At 34.4% G+C, this 20,650-nt stretch overlaps 1 protein-coding gene across 4 annotated transcripts in view; it reads right to left on the bottom strand.

Annotated features, from left to right (window-relative positions):
• The window catches only part of TRMT11 (tRNA methyltransferase 11 homolog), a 69,573-nt gene that overhangs the window by 11,107 nt on the left and 37,816 nt on the right, over positions 1–20,650 (bottom strand). For 2 of the 4 annotated variants that reach the window (XM_001380143.4, XM_056818730.1), the window contains one exon: positions 6,019–6,139. In XM_001380143.4, the coding sequence (XP_001380180.2) occupies positions 6,019–6,139 (121 nt within the window). Of the gene's footprint in view, positions 1–6,017; positions 6,140–7,450; positions 7,614–13,912; positions 13,978–20,650 lie in introns of those variants that run through there. The other 2 variants (XR_462943.3, XR_462944.3) reach the window with 2 other exon arrangements.

The following is a 20,650-nucleotide window of genomic DNA, read 5'->3' as shown; positions in this document are numbered from 1 at the left end:
ACTGGTAAATAGAAACTCCCAACATTAATCTTAATGAAAACCTGAATGTCACAAGGTGGGGTTGGAAATCTTTATTCAGTAAGTCTAATGTTTATATATTTGCAAATATGTTCTTTTCAAAAGTTCATTTTTCAATTACCCTCACCTATATCCATATCTTTTATGGAATTTTTTTTAACATCCTCATTCCTAAAATTCTAAACCTTAAGCAATATTCCCACAAAATATGAAATTTTAATGCCCAGGACCCAGCATCAAGTATAGGATTCAAATGTAACAACACTAGCTCATAGTTCTATACTTTAAGATTCATTAAAATGAATTTCAGGTACTTCAGGGTATCACTTCAATTTTACTGATCAAGAGACTTTACTGAGGCTATGATACGTTCAGCAACGTACCCAAACACACACAAAAAAAATAAGTGTTGAAAGCAAGATTCAAACCTGGGCCTCTCCTTCCTTTTTGTAACCAAAAACTCTCTATGAACTAGTACCAAGTGGGACTTAATAGATTTTTAACAAAAGGCATTGCACTCTGCAATGTACTATAGGGGCACCCTTCTCAGAAAATCAATAGTTTTACATAAAAACTTAACAGTTAAACCTGAAGCCTGAAAGAGCAACAGGCAAGAATTTATTGCCAACTTAGTGAACCTGCTATAACTAAAGTATAGTTAAATCAAAGAAAAAGTCTTGTTTACCTTCTGTTCAAACTAACAAAAGAACATTCTTTTTTTTTAGATCAGATATAGTAATAGATTTCAAAAAGTTGGAAATACTGACAGCCCATATAAATTTTAGAAAATTCCTAAACATGTCAATAGAAACAAAGTATTACAAATAAATTTTAGAATTAGAATTAGAAATGTTAAGAATTATAAAATTAAAAATAAATATTAGAATAGAAAAAAATATTACAAATAAATATTAGGATTTTTATGGTTGATAGTTTTGCAGGGGTGATATGATGGTCCATATTTGATCTAAGAAAAATGCTAAGAAGACTATTCTAAAATAAATTCCAAATAAAGAACAACAAAAAATTCTCAACAAGAAGAAAACATTAGTCTAAAAATTATACATTGGACAAGGTACTGGTATTTCTATTTCACCTTAGAACACTGCTGACCACAGGATTTAAAAAATTGTTAAATATAATTTAAATTCATCTTTATCTCCACAATCATGATACCACATATCTTACTTACTAACTATAGACTTTCACATAGGATTCTATCATCACTGGTACATTAAGGAAGAATTCTCTTCTTACCACAGTTGCAAATCTAAGAACTCTTTAAGTAGAAGAGAATATGATTTATAATGATTGCCCTCTATTTTCCTTCAGAGAAATGAATGATCCTTATAAATAAGACTGAATAATAACCAAAATTATGCCACATATACTAGGATCTGAGTAACTCAAAGGAAAAACAAACTGACCATTAGGAAAATAAAAACAGTTGTCATACTTATCCTTGGATTTAACAGAAATCAGTTTATAATCTAATATAAACTAATATAAATTATATCCATTTATATTTCTCTATATGACATATACCACATATATATACAAATATACTTCTAGGCAAATATTTCCAAGGAAATTATATATCCCTCTAAGCTGTAATATTTAATATCTAAACTCATCATAACTTTTAATTTATTCCTCTCCAAGACATTGTTAAGTCATCTCTGTCTCTGGGGATAACACCATCTTGCAAACAAATGACCTCAAGGTCATCCTTGATTCCTCTCTTCTCTCCCATGTCCAAATAATTGTTACAATCTGGACAGTTTTTCTCCACAATTTTAAAATAGGACCCCTTTCTCTAGAGCAAAATCCCTCATCTTCGGCCACATTCCACTCTGATTTATTACAATCTTCTCATCACCCTTTCCATTTACAAGAGTCTTCTTCCCAGTAAATCCAAAACAGAGAAAAGAACTTAACTTTTTCCTTGTCCCTTTGTCCACAGTATTTCCTTCATTAAAGTCTATGAACTAGCATATTATCCTATCTATCAAAATAATCAAAATAATCACATATTTAATACACTGTATAATACACATACAGCATTTTTCTGAAATGAAGTTAAAAATATTTATCACAAGTACAGATGCTTAAATAGTTTTAAAGAAATAGATGCCTGCTGAACTATGCTTTTAATGAAAAAAAATTTTCAAATAAGAATATAGTACACAGAATATAACTGTTTAAATTTTAGTAACTGTCCTTAAATTTACTAAAAATAAAACTGAGACTAGTACTTTGATATACACTCAATAAACCTGTGGATTTTTAGCATTTTCCTCATACTAACTATATCTGATGAAGACTACATAAAGAAAGCAATGTGCTAATTTACAGATAATCATCACAAAATGAATAGCACTTCAACAGAACAATAAGAGTAATGGTTCATTAAAAACAAAAACATAAACATGAACAACGACCTGAGGCTGCATAAATTGAGGATGAAATCCCTTAACATCCATTAAGAGCTAACTGTGAATTTCATTGTGCCCCTGAGAAACAAAGAAAATGACCCATATTTACATAGCACCTTCAGTTTTGTGTTTTATGAAGTGTTTTCTCCATGACAAAGTATTATTCTCATTTTCCACATAAGGAACCCAAGACTGTTCCAGTGATTTGTTCATGGTGATATAACTAAATGTCAGACCAATTCCAATTGCTGTACTCACATAGTCCCTGCCCATAGATTTCAAAATCTAGTAGGGGGAAGTACGATAATTTAGGCTGAAAAAATGTAATATAATTTAGAATTCAAATATATACAATGACAACAATATGATAAAGACAAACTAACTCTGAAAGAACTGGAGAAGTGAAGGTCTCACAATGAAGATTTATTTTGCAGTGAGACATAGTCAATGTGGAAATGTTTTTGCTAGACTATTCCTGTTTATAATAGGGATTTTTATTTTCTTTTTTCTTAACTGGGGAGAAGAGAATTGAGGTAGAAGGGTGAGAAGAAAGATTTTTGTTGACTGAAAAATTTTTAATATATTTTTTAAAAAGAACACAAGTATATGAGGAGAATATAATCCTATAAAATCAGAACATAGATCAATAATCCCCAAGGGCACTTTTGAAAATATTCTTGTAGTTACTATCTTTGTAGATCCTTAATGGGAAAAGTTGTGAGAAGATACACACATTATTAATTTATCATTAAGATATATATATATCACTAGGGAAGAATAGATTACTTAATATGTTTTTGGCTCTGTAAGAAGACATTTGTTGAGTTCACCTGGGTTATCAAGAAAACACTTTTTATTGTTGAGACCCAATAATCAAGTTTAAATAGTCATCTAATAACATACAACAAATACATTTTTTATAATCTCACATTTTCATCAACCACTAGTTTCAATAGTAGTCTTTCTAAATTTAAAAACAGAAATTTCAAAAGGGCAAAAGGAATAATTTATATCAACATAACAAACAGACCAAGTTGTATTGATGTTAAGCGTGTCTAACATATCACAACCCAGAAATGGAGAGAAAACACACGAAAGTATAAAAATTTATAATTAATGGCATTCTGTAGCCAAAGTCAATAGTGTTGGACAAGCAGAAGTGCAATTTGTTAGAGCAATGAGAACTGTTTGACAGTTTTATGTCATCTCTTGCATTATAAAGGACTAGGATCTTAACAACAGTTATATACATTCCTCTTGATAAAATGAGGGTAAAAATAAAGCAATATATTTCCAACTAAGCCCCATTCCTTAATGTAACAATCTAAGGAAAACTCATAATGAAATTCAATTCTTAGAAAGCAAAGATCGTTTTACTTCAGGCAGGGGACAACTACAGGATGCTTCTTGGCAAAATGGCATGAGGCAACTAGACTAATATTACCACTAAAATTAATGCCTATAAAGTACCCTAGAAAGCTTCCCTTTATATTTTTGGCACGTGGTTAAAAAAAAAAAACTTAAAAGCTACCTCAGCTTTATCCCTACCTTTTCTTTCAAGTCCCAAATGAATTTGCCTAGAAGGAGATTATAACATTAGAAAAAGGATAAAATACACTGAAATAAATTAAGCTCCAAAGAAAGAAACAAAGGTAAAAGGTCCAAAATGAATCATTTCTGGAATAAAAACACAAATCATGGATTTATTGTGCTGGTCTTTAAAAAATCCTATAAATTATTCCTATTATGTTTCACTTTCCATTTCTTTGGCACCATGTTTCAAATCACCATTATTACCCAAAGTTAAGGGACAATTTATACTGTCCAAACAGCCAAAAAAGAGTTCATTTTATTTGTTTTACTTTCAGCACAACTGTGATAGCAAGATTATACCTCTGCTCATTCCCAAAGTACTATATGTCATCAATAAAACTGTATAGTTTAAAAAAAATAAAATGTACAATTTACACATCCAAATAAATGTTACCCTCTTCATACTTTGACAGTCATCTGTTAGGATGGGCAACCTATGAACACAGTCACATAGAAGGCCAGGCTCTATGAATCAGAAATTAAGAGTATCTTTCACCACACTACAAATTTTCTCATGAACTAAAATCTCTCGGGGGAAACATCCCTCAAAAAACAAACTAAACAAACAAAAAAGATAGAGAAAGGAGGAAAAGACTGATCTATGACTCAGTAAGAGACAAATGATACATGGTAAAACCCTCAAAAGTCCCACCTTGAATGAATTATAATAGAATGAATGAAGCACATACATGTATATGGCAATTGAGGAAAGTCTCAGTTTCAGAATTGCCTAAAAAGCTAAAGAATTGAGGGAGCAGAAGCAAATTAACAGGTCTTGGATGAGGATACCACAAATTTTATTCAAGTTAAGAGGAAGGCTCAAGGATGGAAATGGGACAAGGAAGATTCTGATTAATTCCATTATCTGAACTAGGAGAGGGAAAAGCAAAAACTAAAAGATGTGTAAATAGATGTCCAAGTAGACAGACACAAGCACACAGAAATACATAGGAAGAAAAGGATAAAAGCAACTTAAGCATACTCAGATAACTTGAGACAAAGTAAGGAACACAAGGCAGGCAGGAGAAGTCTATGGGTTAACACTGGAAGTAAATGAGTGTAAGCATAATTAAACTTGAAAGAATCATGTGCTGCCTTAAGGTTGGAGGGAAATTACCAAGTTGAATAGGTTGAATCTCTGATCAATACAATGACTATTAAAGGACTAATGATCAAACTAGCTACACAACCCTCAAAAGTAGAAAAAAAAATCACAAAAATCATCAATGTTGAAATGTTGAAGAGAACAGGCTAATCAATACTTTTGCTAGTGAAGATAAATTGGTTCAACCTTTCTGAAAAACAATTTGTAATTATGTGAAAAAAGTAACTAAACTATTCAAACTTTTTGATCCAATGGTCCCATTATTCAGATCTTCGAGATCTAAACAGAGGGAAAAAAGATGTCATCTACACCAAAATACTTACAGCAACATTTTTTATGGTAGAAAAAGTCTATATGAGTACCCATTCACTAGAGAATGGTAGAAAATAAATCATGATATCAGAATGTAATGGAATATTATTACAACACAAGAAATGACCACTGTAAGGAATTCAGAGAAACACAGGAAAGCTTATACAAACTTACACAAAACAAAGTTAATAAGAAGAAAACAATGTTCACATTGACTAAAATAATATTAATAAAGACAATAATATTAAAAAGCAACTAAATTCAGATTAATTGTAATAGCCAATCTGAGGCCTTGTAGTCTGATAATGAAACTCCCTTTCTTCATACCAGCAGAGGTATGGCGCTAGAGACAAGAAATGTAGTACACATCATCAGAAATAATGGTTGCATTAGTTAATTTTGTTTAAATGTCTTTCTTTGTCACAAGGGAGGGTTGAATGGGACAGAAGAGAATGTGTTTAAAGGGAAATGGCTGTGGTATGGAAAAAAAAAGAAAGCAATGATGGCAATTTTTTAAATTCTACATTTCTTTTCAAAAAGACCAGACCCATTTACCTCAAAGTCTTTCACCTTTTCCATTGTTACCAAACGCCTTGCTGTATGACTGGAAAGCCTCTGCTCACAGTTGCTAATGAGTTTCAGACAGGGGTGGCGTGGTACTATCTCCTCTGTGTATCTGAAAAGAATAAAGCCACTGAAATAAGTTTAGGAACATGTATGCCCCACACTGAAAAATAGGAATTATTCAACTATACTTATTTTATACATTCCCATCATACATAATACTACTTTACTTTCCTAAAGTAGTATATTCCAATTGCCCTTAAAATTTATGACAAAAGTATATATTTATATAAAATAACAGAATTAATAATAATAGAGAATACAAACTTCAGATTTTAAAACTCACTTGTGGTATATAATGAAAATGGAATTTTTATAGAGGCACTAGAAAATATTTATTAAACCAGAAATACATTTCTTCATTACAATTGACCTAAAATGGTTAAATACTTAAAAAATTTTTGAGTCTAAACAATAAACAAAATATTCACTCAGTTCTAAAAAAGCACTAGATTTTGAGACAGATCAATGTCTTGACCTTGTTCTTACACTGAAATCAAGAACCTAGGATAAAGTAAGATCAACTTGAACTAGATAATGGCGAAGATCCTTTCCAGCTCTAACATTCTATGATGCCTTCTTATATAAGACCTTGGCTTCATAGAATGGCAGGTCACCATATACATTCTTATTTTTTTAATTTAACTAAAACTTAGGATTCAACAATATAAAATATACCAAGAATAGTCTCGACATCACATTCACCTAGATAAAAAGAATAAATGTTTCCAGTATATTTTAAAGTTAAGCGATGCTTAAATATAAATTTTAAACTACTCAACTCTCCAAAATTAGCTATTTCAAAGTGACTTCACTAAAATCTATTTCTTCCCCTGCTAGATAACATTTGTATATATGTATAATTGAAAATCTTTTATCCTAAAAAAATAACTACATTTCCCGGGAGCCCATTGACTTCCTGCCTTTATGTATTTCCTGTAGACAGAGGATATTAGCGAGTGGGCAGTCCTCTTGGGGCTCTTTCTTGGACTTGCAACCATTATTGAGAATAAATTTTCATTTTTACATTTATGGCAACCAGAAGAGAAGAGAAAAAACTCTAAATTTTTTAAAAGATTAGCCTAGATAAATTTTTTAAGCCATATTTCTCCTGCCAAGGCTTTTCGCCCACCCCACCCATCCTTGTAAACTCCAAGAAAACTCCAAACTCTTTTAGGAGCTGCTGTCTTTTTCTTTCCGTACTTTTTGCCTGGTCGCTCTCTGGGCTGTTTTTAGCCAGGGGATTCTGATTGAGCCCATGTTCCTCAATTCCTTGCTGCTGCCTCTGGCAATCTTCCTCCTGATCTCTGACCCCTCTCCTATTCCTGCTCCTGAATCAGCCTCCACCCCAACCCTGACTGACCTCTGCTGCTGATCCTGCTGGTCTGCTGATTGCTACCACTGGGAAGTTAGGAGTTCTTGGAGTCACTCTCCAGGCAACTGGTAAAAACTGGGGTGCATTTTCTTTAGGCAACAATTAACCTCCTAACTCCCTCTCCACGTGGCTAGAGAAACTAGTGTTTTACCTGGGGGGAGGGGAGGAGAGAGGGAAGAAGAAGTTTAATCTTCCAAATAGGTAGTAAAAATTGCAAGCATGGGGCATTCTTTGAAAGAGCAGTACTTCATGAGTGCACTGATTCTTTTACTTATCTTGCCTGAGTTTCAGGGGAGAAATTCATTTCCCTACAACCCTTTGCCATTTGGACCTGCCCAGTCTCTAAGATTCATACAGTTTGGGATTCCTTGAACCCATGTTCTCCCTCACTATGGGAAATTCCAGAGCTCTTCTGAATGGATAGAGAAAGGAACTTTAAAGTGTCTGGAGGTGAAATTTTTTAAGCCATTTCAAACTCCACTGTTTTTTGAAAGTATCTGTAGTTTACTGTATTTTGCTGATTGTTTTGTTCAAGATTTAATTTTGTTGTTTTGTTATATATTAATCTGATCAATACTATTCTGTTACACTGAATCTTTTTAACATACTATGTTTTAACTATTAAATATATTCTGTTACTTTTCCCCTGTAACTATACTGAACAATTTGTTAATTGTCACATAGATGATGGATGGACTCAACCTGGCTAACAACCTTTGAAGAATTTAATGAGCTAAATATCTCAAATTGGTTATATGGGGTCTTCAGACATGATCATTAGATATTTTTTTCAAAAGCTCTGACTAAATATTTTCTTGCCCCTGCGTTATTTGTAATAAGAGTTAAAGGGTCCATTTAGTAGCTGAAGTGAAGTGCAATTATAATCCCCACCTCTGCATTTGTAAAAATGTAAAGAGACATGTAACAGTCTCATACCAGAGGAGCTGGGAAGTTGTTCCTAGGGCATGGTACCCCTGGATGGCTCCCAAGAGGAAGCATCTCTCATTTTTAACTCTTTGGCTCACTCTACCCTTCCACCAGAATGATCTAGATGCTTGGTGACATTTTTAGACCCAACATCAACAGTACAGAGAGTTCAGAGTTCCCTTGGAGTTTGAGAGGGTGGGAGGCTAGAGTGGGTGAAAAGCCTTGGCAGGAGAAACATGGCTTAAAAAATTTAGTAATAGATTTAAAAGAATATCTCAGCAAAGGTTGAGAGATTTGCTGCATCTGTAAAAATTTGTGACAAATATCCATCAGTTCATTTTTGTTTGCTATTATAATTAAATGGGCTATTATAACTTTGGGGATTTTGATACTTTTTGAATGTGCATTACCTGTTGTATCACTGTTCTTTATAAAAAACTGTTACTTTGTGAAAATCATTTGCTCTACACTCACAGTGGATCATGGCCAAGTTTGAAAAGGAAATGGATCTCATTTTGGGGTGAGAAACCTTTGCATTCTACCTCTCCCTAACTGACACAGTATGTCAATGATTATAAGCTATATATTTTTGATTTTTAAAACTCTTTTTATTATTGTTTTTCCTTGCATGTGCAATATAGTATCTAAGTTTTATTTTTTCTCTCCTTTTTGTATTTGAAGCACATGTCAACAGTATTGAGATTTTCTTTAATTATTGAGATTTTCTTTATTTTTGATTTTTCAGTAATATAAGTTTAAAATATATTTGTTCTAATATTAATGCATACCCAAAAAACTTTAGATGCCATTTGATTGTTAAATGGGACTTTGCTTAATGATTCTGTCTGATTCCAGGACAAGAGAATAAAAAAGAGCCATTGTACAGTGCCAAAGAAGCACAAAGCTAAACTGCATAGTGCCAATAGAGCATAAGGCCAAAGAGACCAACCAATCTGGATGGGATTGATGAAACTTTGGGCCAAGACAAGAGAACTTGAACTTGTTTGGGGTTTGAGGTTGTAGCTGTTTTGACATGTCAAAGGCAGGTCTTCCTTGTCCCACATTCTACCAAGTATCTCAAATTTAACTCCTACCTGGCTCCTATAATCTAGTCTCTATTCTGTCTTTCATAGCTTGGCAATCTTTTTATAGTCCTGGCTACTGACTGGGTAAGTGCATAATTGCTTATATCACTTTAACTGGGCCCTGATTCAAGTTCCTGTTATAGGTTTATTTTTCCTTTACTTAGACTTTTTACTCATAAGTCTTTGATAGACTATAATTTGTCCACATATTATTTTTTCTTTTATTTGGATTTTTTTGATGTTTTTGATTTCTCTTGCCAAATGATTCACATACTTCATAACTCAGTCATGCATCCCTAAGTGATCCCTGTGTTTTTCAACACCCTATTCAGGAGGGGAATGTATTATTATTCTAAAATGCAAAGTTTAAATTCTTTTTGAGAGTAATTTTAGGATAAGAAACATGCTACCTCTCCGAATCCATAAAGTGAGCTGTTTGGAGAAGGCACCGTGAAAATGCCTCCACAGACCATACACTGCACCAGAAGATCCAGCGTGAACTCTGGGATGTGGTGATCTGAATAGTGTAGGGTTGAATGCATTTGTTTTGTATGTATACTCTTATGCTGAAAGAGACTGTCCCCTAACTGGCTTTTTGTCAATATCCCTAGCAATCATTGGTTTTGTTCTCTTTTTCTTTTATCCCCAAATTATTGTCATTCAAAAGATGGTTATGTTTACAAGATTCATTGGAGAGATTAATCTTCCATGGATCTCAGGGGGAATGTCTAATTGAAAATCTGTTACCCTAAAAAAAAAACATTTCCCAGGAGCCCACTGACTTCCTGCCTTTATGTATTTCCTGTAGACAGAGGATATTAACAAGTGGGTGGTCCTCTTGGGGCTCTTTCTTGGGCTTGCAGCCAGCATGGTAGTGGCAGTAAGATAAACACAGGGATTTTAAATGGGCTAATCAGCTAAAGGGCACGTGGTCTTTAATTTGTATCTTTTTTATTCCTTGATTTCTAATGATCATTAATAAACCTCCTAAAATATAATATTTTTATTATTAAGACTAAATTTTTACAGATAGTATAATACACATAATTACAAACTGGTCACTTTTGGATGAGATTTACAAAGAAACTATAATATTCTTCAAGAAACTATTATGTCCTTCAACAAATTATTATGTCTATGTTATATCTTTCAACAAGTATGTGGTCTTATCAATGTTGATATTTACTACAAATGTGCAGATCATAGCATACCCATACTTTCTAATCAGGTGCAATTTTTGTCCATGCTTTTTACTAAATAAATCTTGTATAGGGCTCAATACAATTGGCTGAGAACCTTCCTCGAGATCTCTTGATATCACAGATATCAATGAAGCATACAGGCTATTTAGTAGTTATTCCTCAGTCTTACTGCCTAACCAAATCACCTTCTTTTCCTCCAATGATATCCTTTGTGCCACTTCTGCACAATTCTTCATTGGTAATGAATTACAATCTATTCAGGGCCTCTATGCAACTTTCCATTGTCTTTTGGGTAACCTAAAACTTTATTCTGAGATATATTCCACAGTATCTAATTTTTTTCATTCTGTTCTATCCTGAGGCCAGTTTCTAGTTCTATAATATGTCTGTCCAAGATATATGTGATATTGGACAAACTATATGGATCGTCCATCCAATTAATCAGTCAAAAAGCATTTACTGAATACCTACTACATACTAGGCACTCAGCTACATAATACATGTACCAAAAAAATCACGGTTTGGAAAAAAGACATCTTTCTTCCCACCTGGTTTTTCCTATGTGAATTGTTGAGTCATAGGCTCACAGAATTATAAATCTAGATCTGGAATGGTCCTCAGAGAATATCTAGTCCCTCTCCATACTTTACAGATGAAAAAACTGGGGGTGAGGAAAGTCAGGTGACTTGCCTGAGGTCAACACACTCTTTTGAGTGACTGTGGATTTCATTTAAGAAGCTCTAGTGTTATAGTTAGCTGAATTCAGTGCAATGTTATCCCAAATAGGAATATCTGGAGAATTTCATCTTCTATAGAGAATCCTACTTCTATCTGGACTCTGCTCTGAACATTTTCCATGACAGTGGCAAGCATTTTTGCCAAACCAATGACTCTTTGCTTAATGCCTTAATACTCATCTGTTGTTGCATCTTTCAAGAAATTCAATAGGTCTTCAGCATATACAGTTACATTCATGGGATACTTACTCTAAAGTGACATTTTACTCTTAAATTTTTTTCATAATAAACAAAGAATTCACTGAGTGGGATCTTTTATTTGCTGAATCTTCCAGTCAGTCCTGGGATGGTAAAATCTCCAGAGTATTGTTTCCAAAATCTTCCTAATCTCTTTCCATGCCTGCCTGAGTCAAGAACACCTTCGATAGATACAGAAAGACTCTGTGGAGATGGGAAAGTGGGTAAATAGGTCCACAGATACTCATGTTTCCTCAATTATCTGTTTTTTTGGTAGTAATTACATTCACAATTTTTCCAAGTGTTTGAACCTGTCCCTTTAAAAAAAATCTGGAGATACTCTCCCAATTGGGCAGCTAGGTGGCACAGGAGATAGCATGCCAGGCCTGTAGTGAGGAAGACTTCATCTTCCTAAATTCAAGTAACTGAGTGATGTTGGGAAAGTCACTTAATGCTGTTTGCGCCTCAGTTTCCTGATCTGCAAAAAAAGCTAGACAAAGAATTGGCAAATTCATTCCAATCTCTGCCAAGAAAACCCAGAATTGGGTCATGAAGAGTCAGATACAACTGAAAACACCTGAACAACAATACTCTTCCAATGGCATTGCCTCTAATCATGGTCCTTCTCTGGGTACCACTTAGCCTTATCAGTTCCTTTCCTCATTTTTGTTTTCTTTTGTGATCCTTTTACTTATTTCTATAGCTCACAAGGGACCTGGACACTAGAGTCCAAACTTGGCAGAGAGAGAATAGCTTGAGATAGTAAGACTAACAGACAGGTCTTTTCCATTTTTTATCTGTTTATTATCCTTCCAGTTTCATTAAAAGAGATGATATATCTCCAAAGAGACAAGAAAGCTTTTCTCAAATCCTAAAGAGCCATCATTTTGAATTTCTATCATCTCTAATTGCTTGGGATAATTTTCCTTGAGTCTTTATCAAACTTCCTACAGGTTGGGTTTTTTTTTTTACCTCCCTCACTTATTAATATTTGTAATACAATATTGCTCATAATCTTTGCTAAAATATCTATGTAAAAATATTTTTATACAAATAAATTTATATTCTAAATTGGAGTTGCCTTTCACTATTTTATCTTCCCACATGTTAAAGAGATCAATGAAGCAACACCATACAGTAATAAGGTTAATCTTGTATCTTTCTTTGTTTTGTGAGTTGCTATGACTAAAGGTTATTTATATGATATACATAACATAAGACAAAAAATTCACATCATTTTCTTTTCTGAAAAAAGGAAACTCTAATCTTTTGTCTTGGAATCAATACTGAATATTGGCTCCAAAGCAAGAGTGGTATAAAAATTAAATTTATATCCCAAGTAATAAAATATTATAGTTTATGGGGTTTATTAAATGATCATTAGAAATCAAGGAATAAAGAGGATACAAAATAAAAACCATGTGCCCATTAATGACCATGAAAATGGTTAGTCATTTTCAAAATCCCCACTCACCACCATCACTGCTGATTCTACATCCTGACAAAAAAAAGAAAGGAGCCTCAATGCCCATTCCCTTTATCCTCTGACTACAGGAAGTATGAAATGACAAGAAGTCAGTGGGCTCTCAGGATATGTAGTTCTTTTTTTTTTTTTAAGGTAACAGATTTTCAATTATACATTGGTAAGGGCTAGGCAATTGTTATCAATTGACTTGTCCAGGGTCACACAGCTAGGAAGTATCTGAGGCCAGCACTTCCATCTCTAGCCCTGGCTCTCTACTCACTGAGCCACCTAGCTGCTGCCACATTGTTTTCTGATATGTGAGATTTGAGTCTTGAATTCATGCGTGAAATGTGAGGCTTACAATCATTATTGTTTCCAAAATGTAATGCATGTTATATCTTAGAGGTGAGCCTGGGCTCTTGAAAAACTATGCCAATAAAATAAAGAACACTATCTGGCAGGTCCTATTAAGATGGAAAAGCACAAAATATGATGGGCAACTGGTAATTTCTTGTGCTTATGTCTAAGAATCAAGTAGCAAAGTTGAGGGATAGAAAATGGGGTCTCATCACTATCAAAAGGCTAGTTAATAGAAATTCAATTTTTTGGGCCAGAGAGATTAAATAAGGTGTGGAAATGTTATTCTCATTGGTGTGAGAAATGCCTACACCAATAAAATCCTTGAACACTGAGGTAGGTACACTGCAAAAATCAAACTCTAAATTCTCATTTTTAAAATACACTCTCAGGGCAAGCTGGGAAGAAACCACTTAAGAAAAGGCTTCTGATGAGGTCACCTGAGGTCAAGGAGGTAGAAGTGGAAAATGAGTCAGCAAATTCCCTATGATGGACAGTTCAGTGACTAGAATGAAAAAAAGACATATATTTAGGTGAGAACAATATCAAGCAAATTCATGATATAATATTCAGAGAATCAAAGAATCTCTGGAAGTAACAACAAAGCCAACTAGTCTAACGCATTCCTGATAAAGGATCCCCTCCTCAATAAACCTAATAAGTGGCTATGAACTTTTAGCTAAAAGACCTCAAGGGACAGTAGAAAGGGACTTATTACCTCATGAGGTTATTAAAAGCTCTATTAAAACTAGGTAAAGGACTAGAGCTATAGAATCAGATATGAATTCTCAGATACTGCCACCATCTCAATTTGTATGACATGATTAAATATATTAGTCATAAGGGAAGGATTTTACTTGGTAGGAAAGAGGGTAGAGGGTTGGTGGGCAATTAGAGCTTCGATAAAGTTACATAAAGGGTAGAGAGGATAAGTGCAGAAGGGATCAAAGATAGAACAACTTCCAATTACCTGGTTAAAAATATGCACTTAAAAAAAGAAATATACATGTGGTAGAAGTTCGTAGTTTCATGTTTATCCTCTTTCCTCGCCTCCATTTCTTAAGATGTTTGTGATTATTCATGATTGTTAAAATCACAAGAAAAGGAAAATTGTAAAAACTAAAATAAAATCTAAGTTTTAAGAAATTTCTAGCAACATTTTTTTGTAGCAAAGAAAGCAAAGAAAGTAGCAAAGAAAGAGAAACAAAGTAGATACCCATCAACATGGGAATGGTGAAACAAAATGCGGAACATGAATAGAATGGACTATAACTGCCCTGGAAGAACTTGTGAGAATATGAATAAAGAGAAGTATGAGAAGACGTAAACTGACACAAAGTTAAGTAACCCACACCAGGAAAACAATTTATTGTTGTTTAGTCATTTCAGTCATATCTGACTCTTCATGACCCTAGACAGGTTTTTTGGCAAAGATAACGGAGTGGTTTGCAATTTCCTTCTCCATGGGAAATTATTTTCCCATCTATAACAAGCAAAATGAAAAGCACAACAAGAACAGAAACAATGATGTAAAGTTATAAAGACCATGCTTAGTCCCCAAGACATGAAAATGCACTTTTCTCCCTTCTTTTCAGATGTATATGTGTATAGAGTGTGCGTGCACGTGTGTATATAGAGTGTGTATATGTGTGCATTTATGTGTATTTCACAAAGGTGGGAGACGGAAGAAAGAGCATTGAGTGAGGAACACTAAATACAATGTCAGATTTGGTTAACATATAGATTAGTTTTGATGAACTGATTTTTAAAATGTAAAACTAGAAATAGCAACAAAAATTAAATTTAAAAATATCTACAGTATAAAAATGAATGTATCAATAAAACAAAAAATAATTCATAAAATCAAAGTAAACTATAGTTAACATTCTCCTTGAACTACTAGTCGAATAGCCTTATCAAAAAGAAAAAAGAAAAGAAGAAGAAATGAGGTCAATCTGGCATGATTTACTCTTGAGGAAACCATGCTGAATATCCCCTCCCAAGATCACTGCTTCCTTTCTGAGATATCCACTAACTAACTTTTTTTTTAAAAAGCCTAGAATTATGCTAAGAAGTAAGGTCAAGTTCAACAGACTCTAATCTATAGTTTCTTGTTTTGTTTTTTTCTTTTTGAAAACAGGGACAAAAGCCCTTCTCTGATGCCACAGTGCCTCTACCATTCCAAGATCTTTCAAAGATCACAGACAGTGGTTCAAGTGATCTGTCAGTCGACTTGAAATAAGAGGTCGACATCAGTCATCTCTTTGATGAAAGACTTAAAGATAGGTAAGGACAGCACACGAATGAAGAAGAGAAAGTAGTCTAGTTTGGCTAAAACAGAGAACATATGAATTCAAAAATCCAAACTAACATTTATCAAACTCCTACTCTGTAAAAGCACTGGGCTAAATATTCACTACAAGGGCAAAAACAAAACCACCCAAAGGGGACGCAAGTAAGTGTGTCTGTGGGTACACACACATAATATATATACCCACCCACATTTGTATACATAAGTGGAAATATACAGGCTTATATGCATGTATACCTGTAAACATATATACACACACATGTAAATATAATTATATATAAAATACAAGGTGACTCTGGAGGAAAATGGGGAAACACTAATAACGTGGAGGCTCAAGAAACACCCTGTATAAGAGGTTGTACTTGAGGAGCACTAAATACAATGTCAGATTTGATTAACATATAGATTAGTTTTAATGAACTGCTTTTTAAAATATAAAACTAGAAATATCAACAAAAATTAAATTTAAAAATATCTGTAGTATAAAAATGAATGTATTGAAGAGAGCCAGGGATTCCAAAAGACTCAGGCACAGAGAGAGAGGACTACAGTCCCAGAGGTGAAGGGCAACCTGTAGAAAGGGACAGAAATGGGAGAAGGAAGAAGGTACCCAGAATATGGTCCAACTGGCCTGGCATGGAGAACCCTTGAGGGAATACAATGTGAAGTTGGTCTGGAAAGAGAAACTGAAGGCTGACTGTGAGAGGCTTTAAAGACCGAACAAAAGAGTTTTTATTTTATCCCAGAAACAAGAACAAGGGACTGAAGTTTCTCAGACAAGGAAATGACATGGGATAATCCTGGTGGGCTATGCAAAGGGCTGACCAGGGCCCTGAATGCCAAAAATGTATGGATGTGGGGTGTGAGGGAAGTACGAGCACCTCTAGTAGGGGGGCTTGCTGAACCCTTTTCAGGGCAACTCACCCACCTTTGATGTTCACCTCTCCCCTAACTCTCAGCGGGGGGCTCTAAGAAGATATAGAATGCTAAGGAGCATCCCCCACCTCATAGGAAGACTACTGGAGCAACTAACTGTATGAAAGATGGGCTGAAGAAAGGATAGAGAAGAGGCGAGAAACCAATCATGAGGCAATTTTAATAGGCCAAGTGAGTACTGATAGAAATCTGAGTAATGGAAGTTGCAGTGGGAGTGGAGACTATCTGCAAGAGGTATTGCCAAGGCCAAATCACCAGAACTTGGCAAATAACTAAGTGTGGTGGATGAAATTAAGGGAGAAGGGAAAAGTAACTTGAGAGAATAAGGACGCCCACAACAGAAAGAACCATTAAGGGAAAGAGCAGATTTGGAAAAGGTAAAAATGAGGAACTTGGTTTTGGACATGATGAGTTTGAAGTGCTAGCAATACATCCAGGGAGCAAGATCCTGCAGAGAATAATTGAAAACTGGGAGTGAAGCTCTGGGGAGAGGGTAGAAGTGGAAACTGAAGAAAGGGAAGAAATGAAGCCAAAAGAGTCAGTAAGATCACCAAGAGAATATACAAAGAAGAAAAAAAGATGATGAAGAAGAGAGCCTTTGGTTATATATATTTAGAAACAGTCAAAAATTATTAAAACAAAGAAACCTGAAGACAAAAATATCCAACATATGTCCTTTACCATCTTTGAAAGCAAATTTGTAAGCAAAAAAGACAACTTCTAACTTTACTTTTGCAAAGATGGAAAAACTAGCATAAGAATTCTTAACTACTGCTGTATCAGACAGAATTTCAAGCAAATTAAATGCTGGAAACTAGGAAAATGCAGGGTCAAATATTTATGGCTACATTTTTTCCCTATAACTTAACTGCAACAAAGCTAGTTGCCTTTTGAAACTCAATTGCCTAAGACAGAAGGAGAACATATATATATGCCAATAAACTCCTTCTAACAGATGGTAAATATACAAACCCACCTGTCATTTCAGACATCAACAGACCCCAAGATCTGATTTTAGTCTTGACTCTCTTTGTGTTGCTTATTAGATATCCAGATTCATACTTCAAATAATAACATCAGTCTGGACAAGGAAGTCTGTGGTCTCATTAGCTATTATATCAGAAGCTGGACAAAAATAACTTTCAATAAACTAACCCACTCTAAAAAATTCATTATTCTCAATGCATGCTGCTTCTAATATGTAATGGGCTTCCTAATAATCCAACAAAGGCAGACTCCATACTACTGCTCTTTAAAACCTTGTTTATGATCATGATTATGAGAGACATAATGTGTGGCACAGCAAAAAGGGCAACAGACTTGGGGTCAGAAGAACTCAGTGTGATTCCTACACCCTCCACCCCCCTGCTAGATACTCACTAGCTGTGTGACTCTGGACAAATGACTCATCTTTCAGAGTCTAAGTTTGAACATCTGTAGAATGGTAATAATAATATTTGCAGACCTGACTCACAATACTGTGGCAAAAACACTTTCGAATTATTATGCTGTTGTTCAATCTTTTCAGTTATGTCCAATTCTTTATGACCTCATTTGGAGTTTTCATGGAAAAAATACTGGAGAGATTTGGCATTTCCTTCTCCAGCTCATTTTACAGATGGGGAAACAGATGAATAGGGTTAAAGGAATTGCCCGGGGACATATAACAAGTGTCTAAAGCTGGATTAGAACTCGGGTCTTCCTGACTTCTGTGAAGATTGGATTTAGCTATTTCCTGATTGTAACAATGAAGATACTTAGTTTAACAAAATCAGGAATGTCTTAGGAACTCTAAATTAGGCCACCCTACTTAGATCGTAATTTAGGGGAAGATAAAGTTGTAATCTCCTGATTGAACAATGAAGGTACTTAACTCTTACCCTATAGTAAAGCTAGAACTCTATTTTAAGTATCTTAATACAAAAAGGTGTTAAGTAACTATAAAGGTTAAATTAATCACAAAAAGGTCAAGTAACTAACAAAAGGTGAACTTAACAAAGAAGTGTTAAGTAATTCTAAAGATATAATCTAATCAAAGGAGATGAGAACTAAAGAATGGGCATTTAGAGGAGGGCACACAAGGGTGAAAGGTATATTGGCTCATTTCCTCTCTCCTGTACCTTTTGCAGCAGAGAGTTGGCTGATAGTGTGCTGGGCCTTTCGGCATCTTAGCTTGGCTATAAGCTATTGTCTGGTTTGGTGGTAAGTTTCTGGCTGAGTTTCCCTCCTTTACTTTTCCAACTTTATCCTTTTAGAAGCCTCTAATCTTCTTCAGAGACCTAGAAGCAGGAATTTTAAACTCCCCCTGGCACAGGCCAGGCAGGAGAAATCCTATATCCTCTTCCCTCTTCCTTAAATTCCTTCCCTCTATATTAATTAAATTACCATAAATTTCCAGACTGACTTGGGTATTTTATTTGGGATTTCCCCTGGCAGCCAATTAAATCTAGATTTTAAGTCACAATCCTAAAATTATCTTCACACTTCAGCCCTGGCACTCAATCCACTGTACCATCTAACTGCCCTTTGGAAGTACTATAGCACCACATAAATGTAAATTATTATCACACACAAACTTGACAACAAAATAATTACAAAAATTATTTCTAGTTCAGATCAAAAAAATAAAATTCTTTGGTGCTTGAGATTGATGATAAAAGATGTTTATCATTACTTGTTCAAATACTTTATTATCTTTGATTATTAGTTGGACATATTTTTCTCCAAATTATAATTATTTATAAAAAAACTAAGGAGATCTCTACAACACTGAGAATACCCTCATTGGCAAAAGCATGGGAGAAAATAGACAAAAGTTGCACAGAATAAAAAGGCATAATGTGCTGCAGTTTGGATTGTTACAGGGATAGCCATATTGGCAAGATAACAAATCCATCTGAGGATAGCTAAACCTGTGCCAATGATTCACAAATAAAATTCTCATTTCAGTTTTATCATTCTTCAAAAATGTTTCATCTACTCATGATGATGACCAACATATATATAAGGTCAAGAATCTGAGAATACCAGCTGAGAATTGAGCCAGACCATGACTCATCAGTAAGCACCTTTCTACAATAATTGGCAAGCAGACTTTAAACAAGAATTTAACCTCTCATACAAAGTAAAGTAAAAAGGGTCCAAGAATTAAGTGTTTTAATTTGCCTTTGCTGGCCACCCAGAGATCTTCTGGAATGAAAATGACCCAAAAGAATGGGAAGTAAAGAATATCAATAGTAGCAAAAAAGTATCCAAGTATCTCTGGGCCTCTAGCAGTAGCATGTAATCTCCTTGATGATAAGATTGTTGTTGTTGCTTTTGGATCCACTGTGCCTTGCACAGCATCTTGTATATCATAGGTACTTAAATGTGTGTGAAACTGAATAGTCACACACATATCTATGCAAGTCTAGACTTTTCATGCGAAATTACTTTTGAATTAGTGCATTTTGTTTTTACGTACAAATATTTACGTATTACTCCCACTTCAGCAGAAAAGATGAGAGCTAGAAACAAGGGTAAGAAAAATGGGAAGAGAGCAGCCTAGATCAGTAGTGACATCAGAGGTAGTGATTAAAAATGGTGACAGAGACAGTGAGTAGCAGATACTTTGATGTTAGCAAAGAAGGAAGCCTTCTAACACAAAAAGAGACAGCAATGCTGTTGTTTGCAAATGGCAACTATAAATACCTCAAAAGTATAGCTTTGAAGGTCAAGACAGGAAACTTCCATGTGTATCTGAGGAGGGGGAGTAAATGGTTTCTTGTACCTTGATAGCCCCTAAAGTTTTAGAGGAATACTAAATGGCATATAATTCAACAGGCAAAGGTATGAATATACTGTATAAACAGTGCCAAATTAGGTCATTCAGGTCTATACCATACCATTTATGGATAGATCTATAGCTAAAGCTATAGCATAATACAATAAT

The sequence above is a fragment of the Monodelphis domestica genome, chromosome 2 (genome assembly GCF_027887165.1).
Source record: "Monodelphis domestica isolate mMonDom1 chromosome 2, mMonDom1.pri, whole genome shotgun sequence".
Taxonomy (NCBI): Eukaryota; Metazoa; Chordata; class Mammalia; order Didelphimorphia; family Didelphidae; genus Monodelphis; species Monodelphis domestica.
The sequence above is the reverse complement of the archived record's forward strand: the minus strand, read 5'-3'. Positions and strand labels throughout refer to the sequence as shown.